A 13182-nucleotide genomic window follows, 5' to 3' on the forward strand; every position below is an offset into this window, starting at 1 on the left:
CAGTGATAATCTCTGAGTTATGGGTGTTTAGGGTAAATAATGGCAACTACTGTCATTTTTAAATTAATCACAAGATGGTGTTTGTTGAAGATATGCCAGTTTGCATTCGTGGCACCTGGGTGTGAATTAATACACATGGCAGCCATCTAAATTTAACTGTTTGCCACTGCCAAATTTTTAGGAGCTTATTCTTCCTCCATTTAGCTGATACATCACCTGGAGCTGCCAACATTCCTCCAAAGGACTGATGTCTCTCAGATGCAGCAGCCACTGCATATACCAGCAAAGGGGTGAAATGAAGTATCAATGACCTGACATGGCAGGTGTCACAACCTGCACCTTCAGTTCTTGCAGCCAGTTTGCGGTGCTGCTGCCCTTAATACTTGGTGTCGCAGCAGTCACTAAGAGTCGATTGGTCACCCACATACAGACCTGTCTGCAGGGTGGGACATGCCATAGAAAACCATATAAATCCCACCTCAGCTGAAATCAAGCTGATCCTACCCTAAAATCAAGAGTAGGCCCTAGTTTTGTGTAGGTCATGTGCTGCACCCCGAGAGGTTAGGAAGGAAAACAGCCTTCAGAGAATGAGCATCTTCCAATCAGATCTTTCACTGCGGTAAATGGTCTTTCAGCTCCCAAGTCTATTGGGATCATGTGCCCTAAAACAGCTGAAGAGGTGGTCCACTGTCATTAGAAATTCTTAGATCAGATAAGCCAGTTTGTCCATGTCCCTTTAAATCTTTTTCATATGTGAAAAATTATTGTGTAGTTTTCAGCATGTTTTTAAAGAGCTCAGAGATGACATTTCTTTTTTTCTTAAGACAATAGCCTGTAATCAAATGCCTTGAGTTTCACTTCTGCTTTTCCACACGAATTTGCCATTTCTATTCAGATTCTTTCTTCAAATCCTAACAACCCTTTGTTCATATATTCAGTTCATTATTCCAAGATTTTTCTCTCTGGTACAAATATTTACCTATGTTTGGCCCCATCCTTCACAATTATTCTCATATGACCTTTGAGCTCACCAAAGCATTAAACACACACTTGATTCTGACCATATTTCTTGAGATAATTAGATCATATATGCATTTAAAAATGTGCTTGACTGAATCTAGCCCACTTTGACCACTTTTTTATTATTATTTATCTATTCTTTATTCATCTCTCAAAACAATAATCACACTGGAAAACAGTATTCACACCTGAAACATTCTTGAAAATCACATTTTGTTTATTGCAGCTCAAGTCTATTACCTTCTTGTCTTTTGGGACTGAACCAATACTATCTCTCAGCATTGGTCTTTATGGTCTGTTCCTCAAAAGCATGGAATATGAGCATACTGTTAAGCATCTTCGTAGTGTGAGTGAAATTAAATGATTTGTTTGTCTTTTGATAGTCATTCCAGTATTTCATGGGAAGCAGGTGTTTAACAGAATGGTAGTCCCCAGGATGATTTGTTTCTCTGTTTTAGATGATAATTAGCACAGCATTTACTTTTCTTCTGTTCTGTGGCATTCACAGCTATCTGTGGTTGCTCAGGACTAATTAGCAGTCATGCAATAAATCCGTTTGCTAATTCTCTAGGAAATCAGGGATGCCTCTCATCTCTATAGCCCGCCATGGTCACAGTCAAATGTTTGTCATTTCATACCTTACATACTGTTCAACAAAAATTCTCTCCTGAAGATGTGAGGATCCATCCTAGTTTTTATTGCTAAAATTTTCATGGAAAAAAAAAAACCAGAAGATTTCTGAATCATGACAGTTACTGAGCTCTCCCATCCTGCTTTGCCTTGGATCCCAAGCAGATTGGCCTTATCCGCCCCAATATTATGCTGCCCCTGGAACATCTGTCTCCTCTTAAGCCATGTGAGCAAATACAGGCTGCAGCTTTGCTGACCTCACCTTATCCCAAGCCTGGAGCTGAGTCCTTCTCAACATCCATTGCAGCCAGGCAAAAGATAATTATTGTGTTGTGTGAGATTTCAAAAAGGCACAGAGCCTGTTCCTGTTTGGGTGTCTCTGCCTTTTCTTCTGGCACAGCTGTGGGTGTAGAAATGAGAAGACAGGAAAGGTTTTTAATTGCAACTCTGTGATACAGTTTTTATGGAGTACTTGCCTCTTATGGCAAAGCAAGTTCATTAAAACCAGCTTGTGAGTCCCAACAGTGACACGAAAATGGTCAGGATGCTCATGTGCTTAGTGTTTCTCAGCAGCTGCTTGCCCAGCTCACGGTCTAATTGAATCCTGTTCCTTTTCACAGCTCCACTCTGACATGGACAGGGGAGATGGTTCAATCAAGTACATCCTCTCAGGAGAGGGAGCTGGCATTGTGTTTACAATTGATGACACAACAGGGGACATTCACGCCATCCAGCGACTGGACCGGGAAGAAAGGTCGCAGTACACCCTCAGAGCCCAGGCTCTGGACAGGCGAACAGGCCGGCCCATGGAACCAGAGTCTGAGTTCATCATCAAAATCCAAGACATCAATGACAATGAACCCAAGTTCCTCGATGGCCCTTATGTAGCCTCTGTTCCAGAAATGTCACCTGTGGGTAAGGCAGATTTTGTGAAGTCTCTTTCCCTTATAAGCAAACTGGAGATGATCATCAAAACATAAATTCACTGATTGCTTGGGCTCAGATTTTGCCTCTTTCGCAGGAGCTGTGGGACAAGAGATCTTTCCATGGGGTGCCTGAGTGCCGCAGAGTAATGATAGCAGGTGTTACACCACCATCACCCTCTGAAAGAAAACATGTCAAGGGAAGCAAGAGAGCTAAAAAAAAAAAAAATGTAATTTGAACATTCCATCCTCAGACAACTTGCAGTAATGTAGTGGCCCTTCTCCCCTGCCATCAGATGATGGCAATAGTAATGACCATTAGATAACCATTACCATCCAGAAAATAACACAATTTTAGGAACCTATTCTAGTTCACAGTGGGAGCTTAAATACTGTCCAGGAACCCTTTAAATCATGGGTACATGACAACAACTATTAGCAGCTTTGCTCCTTCTAATCAATGTAATGCTGTGCTAAACCCAGTTCAGTGGATCCTGAGATTCTGGTACCATTTGTTCTCCACTTTTAGAGAATGGGATCATGTCAAAGACAGTCCTGTTATTGCAATGCAGAAGACAAACAGCAACCTTCTTACCTACACAAGTCAGGAGAAACCATTTCCATATAAAAAATCCTATAGTCACATAAAATACTAGTTTTCTCAACTCTTTTCTTTGTTTTGGAGATGTTTATTGCTTTTTGTCTCTGTGACGTCATTACAGAGATAATAATACCATATAAATCTCACATCCTGAAGTTAGAGATATGCTTCAGCTTCTCATTCTTCAATATTTTGCTGACATAAAGCAGAGACAAGCATTAAATAAAAAAGTTCCATTCAGAAATAGTGTTTCTTAATGGTAATGGCTAGCATTAATTTAGATTTATTTTCTAGTAGGTATCTAGTAACACTGGATTTGTTTCTAACACAAAACATTATGTAGAAGGCTAAATGCATTCATAAAGGCATTGTCTGACATTTTAAGGAGTCAAAACTCACATAGATTTCAAGCAGTTATGCCTTACCTTCTCCTTGTTCTTGATAAATGACATCACCTGCAACCATTATTAGCTTCAGAGGAAGCAGACCTTGAAAACCAACTGAAGAAAAGAAATATATATGCATCCGTGTGGGTTCCAAAAGGCGTTTCAGCACTTTCTGATCTCTAGGCCATGCAATATAAACTCTAATCCTGCAGAGAGATTGTGTCAGAGATACAACCCTTCACGGTCACTATTTGTGTACCATTTCCATCTTCTAGACAACATATGGCACCCCTGGACCCTCTACAGCAGTGTGTGATTTAAGTCTGCATAGCTATAGTTATTTAAGCTGCCTTTAAATAACACTTAAAATCACGAAAAAGGGAAAAGAAGCAAACAGTATATAACTACCAGCTCTCCGCAAACCATAACAAAGTACTGTTAAATCAGCAATTCTGTAATTGTGGCCCATAGAGTACTTGCTTTTTTATATCTTCTTGTAGATGCATGATGAATTTATGCCTACTAATTCCTTTAGTGCTAATGAGATGCAAGTGTGAGCAATAAACACAAGGACTATGAGCCTCAAATGAAGAATTCTGGTGTGGGAAAGCTCTTGTTAGGCATTTCGAATTTATTTTGAACTGTGTATTTTTCATGCCAGCTCTTTATCCCACAAGGTCTTACCTGATCGTTTTTTTTTGTCAGGTACCTCTGTTATCCAGGTGACAGCGACAGATGCTGACGACCCAACCTATGGGAACAGCGCAAGAGTAGTGTACAGTATTCTGCAAGGACAACCATATTTCTCTGTGGACTCTCGGACAGGTATGTTATTTCATGAGGGGATGATGCGGTGTGAAAACTGAAAGTTCCAAGCAGAAAGGAAATGTAGTGTGCATCATGACTCTGGTCAGAGAAAGATATTTCTATGGCTTGGAGCCAAGAGCCATCAGCACTGTGCAAGAGTTAAAGCAAGGCTGTGGCAATGAGCTCCAGAGAAGAACATGTGTTCTGCAGTAATATATTCATCTGAATGACCACATTCTGCGCCTCAGGAGCTAGGTGGATTTGGTGCTGTAAATATTCTTGTTGGCTTCTATCATTGCAAAAATGTCTTCAGCACATCTAGCTAGGAACAAGGCTTAGCAGAAAATAAATAAATAAATAAATAAATAAATAAATAAATAAATAAATAAAATAAAATAAAAAAGGCAATCTATGATCCAACCAGGACTGCAAAGTGCAAGCTAAATGATGCAATTATCTGGAGTAATTTTACCTAAGGGTGTTCTTGTTAATAACCTTAAATTTATCTATAGGACATCCTCTCTGTTTTGCTTTCTCTCTCTCTTTTTCTGTGTATATCCAAGGTTTATATCCAAAAGAGGAATCTGACAGGTTTTGACAGTTTCTAAAGGGCATCTGTAGCGCTAAGGTCAGAAACTCATGAGACGATAGTCACTGCTGAGCCCTAGGGGACAAAGTATAAACAGCACTGCATAATCTGCTTCTGAAAGTTAGCAGTTTATGTAGTAGGTGCTCTAGCCAAAGAGAAATTTGTATATGGCATGTGATTTCCTCAGCTCTTCACAATGTAAATAAAACAGTAATCCTCACTTTGTAACCAGGTTATCAGCCACAGAAAAATAAGGGCATAATCAGACAAATAAGGCCATAATCTTAGATTTGTTAAGTACTGAATGATTTCTAAGAAAGCAAAGCAGCAATATTCAGGGTCAGATCCAGTACCATTAAGAGTACAACTTTGACAGAAGATAGGCTCTTAAGTCCAAAATAATGTATTTGTTTGGTATTTAACCCAAAAAAAAAAGGCTTTAATGATCATATTCACCTGCAAGGTAAAAAAGGTGGATTTAAATCCCCTCAGATGGAGCAGGCAAAGGCCCCTGAGTCTCCCACTTCTCAAGAAACCATCAGGGCTGTTACTGAAAAGGATGGACATCACCTCTCTTCTTCACTACCACGTATTAAAAGAGTGAACCTTACTCAGTCAGGTGAAAGAAATGGTACCAGCACATTTATTTTGGAGGATCTGAGCCTCTCTCATAGCACTAAAGAAAGTTTTAAGGTTCATCACCATCTTCATCATTTTCTTGCTGACCAGCTGTGTGCAGCAGCATCAGAGGCTCCCTGCTCAGCATGACTGCTCCTCTGGGTCCCATTTGGAGCAGCATAAACTCCGATGTGGTTCTGAGTCCTGGTGTCCTGGACTGGCCCTCCTCTAGGGACCAGAGGCCCCAAACAAGCACATGGCAGAGCCTGGCTTTTAGGCATTGGTCTTTTTTTAGATCTAGCCTGTTCTGTATGAAGGACAAGCCAAGAGTGGAAATTCCCTAAAAAGTATTCGTGTAAGGAGAAAATATTTCCCAAAATGCTAAGGGTTTTCATATCCTATTTATATCCATGGGAGTTGAGGAGCTACAACACTTCATGGGAGTTACTCAGCTTGGCAGGATGAGACTCTTAAGGGCTCCATGTAGCAAGATTAAAATAGCTCACTGTGAGTTGTTCAGTACTGGTCACTATTTCTTCCCTTGTACATACAGTGATAATTGCCAATGCAATATCTTCTTACTGCTTTTTTATTAAATCCATATATTGTTTTTCTGCTAAAAATAAAGCCCAAATGCAGATCACTCAAGTTAATAGTGTCCTGATATGCAAGTACTGCTGGGACAGTGCCTGGGGCTGACACATATCCACCCCCACATAGGAGGGCACCTCGAATGTGTCACAGCTGATGTCTAGCAAGGGCCACCAGCACCCTGGAACATGTCCCCTGGCAGCACATCCCCTGGGCTACACCACCAGCCACTGCTTCTCTCCTGCTCAGGAACCGTCCTGCTGCCAGGCATCCTGTGGAGCATCACGCCAGGCAGGCGCATAGCAAAGGAGCAAGCTGTCTGCACGCTGTGTGTAGGCAAGGGGTTGCTGAAGGCTTGAGGAATGGGTCACACTGGGATGACTGGAGGGCTGACGGCTCCTAAACACAGGCCTGTTCACCTCCATCCTCACAGACAGGCATGTGGAAGGGCAGGAAGCAGTGGGGTGACAGGGCGAGGAGTGCGTGCAACAGCAGACCTGACGCACAAGGAATAAAAAAGAAAGGGGAGCAGCCAAACCCTGAGGCAGACACGGGACAGGCTGGGGTGAGGCGAGGCCGGTACCGCAGGGAGGGCCGGGGCTGTGGATGCGGGCGAGGGCACCGGCCGGAGCTCCCGGCGGCATCGGCAGCGCTGCCCGGGCCGGCTGCTCGCAGGCTCCATCAGAGAAGTGTTGCTGCCACCTTACGTCCGCTCGCAGTAGTGTCACCCCGCAGGACACGGTCGATCTGCAGGGTCTGGGGAGCAGGGTGACCAGGGCGGGAGCAGCCTGCCCGAACCAGGGGCATTCTCCCCGAATTCTGCACTCGTAGCTCCCAGTCCCGAAGGAGCCGAGGAAAGCCGGTGGGCTTGTTTCAGGTTGCCTTCAGGACTATGTGTGTAGGAACACTCTGGAAATCTCATCTTGACGTATCTTTTCACTTATCATATCACTTCCACCTTTTGTGTGGACATATTTAGCCTGAGCAGGGCCTTAATACAGTATAGTGTGCTCTGTTCCCAAAATACTCTTCCAGCTCCCTTGGAAGACAACATTTTAATCTTGAACAGACAGCTTGCCCCAAAGCTGATGCATTTTAACTGGTCTTCTTTAAAATTCACACCTTCTGTTAACCTAGATTAAATCTCAGTGAGTTTTACTCTGCCAGGAAAGGTGAGACTGAATGCAGAGTCTGTTCTCATTCATAACAGAGGGAATATGATGCAGGAGCAAGACCTTGTTTGTGTGCTTTTTAACTGCCATTGCTTTTGCTCCTGAAACCCCTTCCCTCTCTCAATCTCACTTAATCAGGCTTAATCAGGACAGCTCTAATGAACATGGACAGAGAAGCCAAAGAATATTATGAAGTGATTATCCAGGCCAAGGATATGGGTGGACAGCTGGGAGGATTAGCTGGAACAACTACAGTCAACATCACCCTCTCTGATGTCAATGACAATCCACCCAGATTTCCACAGAGTGAGTACCCGCTGTGTCAGGATGGGCAAAAAGGGGTGACTGAGTTGTACAGCTGCTGTTTGCTCTCCTTACAGCCACTTTCAAACTCAGGACAGTGACAACTGGAGATGGGCAGAATTTTTGATTGAAGAAGGAGCTTGCCTTCAGAAAATGTCAGAATAGAGCATACACCAGATTGTCTTTCAGAAGAGGTTTCTGACCTCCAAAATCATCAAAACCAACACTTTTTTTTAAAGGGTGGGAAATTAATTTACAGAAAAAAGGAAGGAAGGAGATCTTTTGTGTTCCTAGACTGCTCATGGCCATTTCATTTGGCTGCTAATTACTGCCCTGATTCTCTCTTCATCCTGTAATATCTCCAAAAGGCTGTCTGTCAAATCAGGGGCTTGTGGCACTGCTGAAAGTTGAAAGAGAATTCATTCAGCACTCCAGCCAGGCCACTGCAGGGGAGTGTCTGGTAGCTCTGCTGCCACTGTAGAGTGCCTTGTCGTACAGGCTGCTCTCCAGTAATGGTTTGTCTAAATCTTGGCAATATATGGTTAAACCCTAAGATATGTAACAGCCACAGTTAATGGAATGCAAAAATAGACAACTCCACTCTTATCAGAAACAATACTGTTTCTCAAAGCAAGATTTGCAATATTTTGCTCTTTTAAAAATTCTTTTGGTGCAAATTTACTTACCTAATTCTGTATTACTGTTAAAACTTCGAAAGAAACTTTTCAAGTTTGATTGAACTAAATCTTTAAAGGCATCTAATTTTATTTTCTTTTTAAGAAAAGTGCTTTTTTGGTGATGTAAATCAGTCTCAAGCCTTTTTGGTTTTGCCATTTTTCCCATCTAGCTGAGAAAAGAAAACTCCTGCAGTTCTTTTTGCTGTTATTCTTCTCCATCTGCTTCTGCATGTTGCACTGCTAAATCAAAGCACTCCACTTAAGATCAGCAAGAGGCCTCAACTTCCACTTTCCTTTTTCTGGCAGAGCAATTTGTTGAATGCATCATTGCCAATCCTGTTTTGAAAGTGGCATGAATCGTAACTGTTTGATATCAAAGTCTTGATTAAGAAAAATGAGAATAGATCAAATCCACCTTTGGTATAATTCTGTCTTGTAAATCTCAATAACTGATGGCATTAATAGAGATAGTGCAGCAAGGAAGGTTTGAACATAAAGTATGATGGCAGAGAAGTGCAGGGTGTTTCAAAAAGATGGACCAAATTTCACAATGGCAACATGTTATAATTACACAAAAATTTACAAATGCTTTAATGAGTTATCAAGCTTTAGTAACCTTTTTTAAATGCTCTGTGTTCCCTCCATCTGCTGTACAGACCACATCAAGATGATACTTTAATTTGTATATAGTGATTTCAAATTTTTTCCTTTTTGAAACATCCTGTATTTTAGATAAAAAAATCTGTATTTTTAAAACACATTTTTTAAATAGCAGCTTTCTCTTTCCCCAGGCTTACTGCTAAGCAAATTAGCGATGCACCCAATGTGCTCAAGATGAGGTTTGTAGGGAGAAGTAGTATATTTTAATAGAGTAACTGGTAAATTTGGAAGACACAGGCGAGCTTCCAAGTTCTCAAAGCCTTGTTCAGGGTGGAAAAGAAGTTTATATGGCCTTGAGAAAGGATATGTAGAGCTGAAAACATGTGTTCATTCCCACTATACAAGCTGATCTAACAAAAAAATGCCTGTCCTATTAAATCTGTTTCATATCCTGCTTTATATCGTGGCTACAACAGCACTGGTGTTAGTTGCCCTATTTTTCTAGTTGAAGTTTCGATTTTCAGGTATATTGCTGTTTTGAAAAGAACCCTTTGAACAAACCTGTTGATATGACAAACACCTAAATAAAACCTTCCCAGGCAATTCAATCTAGCTGTGGCTTTTTAAAGAAAATCACAATGCTGTTGCAGCTTTGGGAAAGGTTCTAGGGGGTCCCTGCAGGCTATGCACTATTGTGGCTTGCCTTGACCTACTCTTTGCATCGCTGTGCAGTTTTCAGTTCCTTTTCACAGCCGTTTTTTTGCCCCCTCTCCCTCTGTGCTCCCTGTGCCAGAGCATTATCAGATGAGCGTGCTGGAGTCTGCTCCCGTCAGCTCCACGGTGGGCCGCGTGGTTGCTAAAGACCTGGACGAAGGCATCAATGCGGAGATGAAATACAGCCTCGTGGATGGAGATGGACTGGATGTCTTTGACATTAACACTGATCCTAATTACCAAGTTGGCATCATTACAGTGAGAAAGGTAGTAAAGTTTCCTTTTTATAGTAATTTATATGGCTAACGGTCCTGGTCACTTTTTATGTGTGCAATATTCCCTTATGCTTGTAGTAACTTAGTTCCCATTACATGACAATAGCCCCTTTCCTGCTATAAAACACGGTTTCTTTTAACATTCGTTGCTAAAATATGAAAACAGACAGTGTTCCTAGGAGCAACCTTCAAATAGTAGGGACAGCAGTAGCATAAACATGTCTTTTCCCACCAAAAGAATGTTCTGACTCACTATTTATCTATTTAAATATTCTCTGTAGCTTAATTATCCTACAATGCAAGAAATTAGATCAATATTTGCATTTGAACTGTACACATTTTTCACTCTGGTGTCCCACAAACAATAATAAAGCATGCCTCAGAATTATTTATAAACCAATAAAACCCAGGCAGGTTTTTTTTTTCATTGCTGCTTGAAGATCCATAAATGCTAATTAGGCTAGAAGAAGCTGTCTCTAAAATGGCAGCTGTGAAACTGCTAGTACTCTGTACCGCAGGCTATGCAGAAAGGCATAGAGTATTTTTCTTAGACTCCCTGCTATAGGATATTTGTTCTACAATCTTACATAAATGCTAGAAGTTCAACTCTGTTTCTAGGTTATGAAATTGTAACCATATTTCTGCCTAAGCATATCTAGTGTACTAATAAGGAAGTATAGTCTCAATTTAAATAGCCTCGGACTAAATTGTGCACTAAAATGGAACAACACAAGGGAGAAATTTGACCCTGCAAGCCTCTATGCCCTCCAGCAAAGCATTAAGCATCTATTTATGGCCACCTTTCTCCAGCTCTTGTTTATGAACGTAAGTCCCTGCCGGTTTGCTGGAATGAAGTCGATGTGGAATGCAAACGCTAATGTAATTTTTCACTTATTTATTGATGAAAGAAAACAGTTTCTTTGGAGTAAAGGTCTCTATAAGCTTGACACTTGCTATGATTGTAGTTTTACTAGATGTTCATGTATGTCAGGAGGAGGAGTTACAAAAATTGATAGCAACAATCATACCAGATATGTACTGGCATCAGGTACACACTGCTCGATCTATCCAGTGTACATAAATGTTTGCAAAATTCTATACAGGCCTGCAGCTTTTTGTGATGTTTTGATTAGCAGTAGTCAAACATTAGGAGAGTGGTCCTTTGGATCCACTCAACTAAAAAGAATATCAATTGTTGCTGATATAGAAAAGGATTTTTAAACCTGTAATGAAATCTTCTTTGAAAGAAAGCAAAAATGGCCTTTTAATTTTTGCAGACTGATTTCCCAAACAAAATAGTTAGCACTAATCCTGCTTCTATCACAAACATTAAAAAGTTAGAACTTACAGATAAGACCACCGCTTTCAGTCTTGTGGCCACTGATCTCGGGCAACTAATCCCACAAAATGTTGAGCACGTCCTGAAGAGTTACAGCTCTTTCAAAGCTCCCTGACTGTGGGGTTGACACTTTCCTCAGTGACAGCCTCTCTCTCCTCCCTGCCTTCATTTTTGCATTTCCCATAGGAGGCAGAGTGGGAGGTTACTCAGACAGGACGGATCCCAGTATCTGGGAAGCCCCATGTTGCCCCCCACCCTGCCCATCCACTGCCCGGTCAAACACTTTCTCACAACCACCTCTGCTAAATACCACCCATGCGATGCACCTCTTGATGCCCATCTCAGCCTCAGGGGAAGGAGGACAAGGACAAGGACAAGGAGAGGTTTCCACGGGGTACCTCTCTTCTTGACTGTGTTTTGCAGCGTGCTTGGTTCGCAGGAGAAGGTAACCTGCTGGCGGGACAGTGCTTGTAGCACCAGTGTTGGAAAGAGTTTTGAATGCACCTGTGAAGACAAATCTGATGAGGGGGCCAGTGGTTTTGAGGCATTGGCACGTGAGATGATCTGGAGGGAAAGCCACGGTTGACGATGAAGGACTCCAAGGCAAACTAAGGGGGTCTGAACACAGGAGCATTAAAAAATATGATGGCCTGGCACGCTTGTTTGATTTTTCTCATCTTTCTAGCTTGATCATTCTAGGTAATCATGTCTCTGTCTAATGTAGTTGGGTTTTACAGCTATTAAGTGTTTCTGTGATTTAACTACTCATTTTAGAACTTAGCTTTTTAGTGTACATGCAATGTTTCTCACCCAGTTTTCTCCGCACGAGAAACCATGAAATATAATGGCCTCTTTTTTTAGTATATGTTTAGGCAGCTTTGCATTGCACGTTTTCCTTGCCAGACGGACAATAAGTGTTGCTTGGTCACGTGAATATATTTTACTGCTATTTTTACTATGCATAAATATGCAACTAGTAGACCATAATGACTCTGCAGTAATGGGTAATATGTTTGTAGACCTAGCTAAATCCACACTGACAAGTGTCATGCCTGCAGGAGTCACTGATTTAGCATGTGGAACTAAGAGCAGCAGGAATAAGTTTCAGATCATCTGTACCTGCTGCTACAGGTTGCACAGTTCTTACTGTATCGCTGGACAGCATCTCCAGTAATACTGGACCATCATCTTCCTCAGTGCAAAAAAAACAGTTCCCATTCCAGTCTTCATTCCTTAACCCCATGTACCAAATGCTCAGTTCTAGTTTTTATGATTTCAAGAACTCCAGGCTTTCATTAGGCATTCCTGTGAAGGACCTCTGTATTGGTAATTTTATTGTGAAAGCAGGAGCTTTTATGTCACTGTAATGTTTCCACTTCTTCAGAAAGCAGCTGTTGTGGCAGTAGACAATTGCCAAAGCCTCCCCTGAATTCAGGGCATGTTTTGAGGCTGATAGTATACACTCCTGCCATGCCTGAGCATGTGAAACTTCTGCTGATATTGCTTAGATTAATACATCTCTCATGGCTACAGAATTTCCCGGTTGCACTATCGAGCGGGCCAGAAAAGAGATGAGTTATGACTGACCAAGGAGGACTTCATTGCTACAGTAACGATCTTCCTACCTTTGTCTTCTGGTTGCTTTGTCCTCCTCCCCCTGTGTTCCTGCCCCAGGCTGGTGGTAGGTCTTCAAAAAGAAAGAGCTAAATAGGAAAAACAAAGATGTTGGATGGAAACAGCAGTTTTCTTTCTGGAGTCTGCATGAACCGAGGCTGTGCGTAGCAGTTCTACACACAACGCTCAAATCCCTGCATACAAATAAAACTGCATGTTTTGAAAGCCACTCATGTAACTAAAAGGAGTCTGTTCTACTGGGCAACCCTAAGAATTAAGGGACATTTCTTTCCTGGTTTGTCTGCAACCAAGGAAGTATGGCT

The 13182-nt window shown here is 41.7% G+C and overlaps 1 protein-coding gene across 2 annotated transcripts in view; it reads left to right on the forward strand.

Annotated features, from left to right (window-relative positions):
- Positions 1-13182, forward strand: part of CDH20 (cadherin 20) — a 119279-nt gene that overhangs the window by 88685 nt on the left and 17412 nt on the right. For both annotated transcript variants that reach the window (XM_065831678.2, XM_071804511.1), the window contains exons 3-6: positions 2271-2565; positions 4266-4385; positions 7476-7643; positions 9711-9898. In XM_065831678.2, the coding sequence (XP_065687750.1) occupies positions 2271-2565; positions 4266-4385; positions 7476-7643; positions 9711-9898 (771 nt within the window). The remainder of the gene's footprint in view (positions 1-2270; positions 2566-4265; positions 4386-7475; positions 7644-9710; positions 9899-13182) is intronic.

This window comes from Patagioenas fasciata, chromosome 2 (genome assembly GCF_037038585.1).
Source record: "Patagioenas fasciata isolate bPatFas1 chromosome 2, bPatFas1.hap1, whole genome shotgun sequence".
Lineage (NCBI taxonomy): Eukaryota > Metazoa > Chordata > Aves > Columbiformes > Columbidae > Patagioenas > Patagioenas fasciata.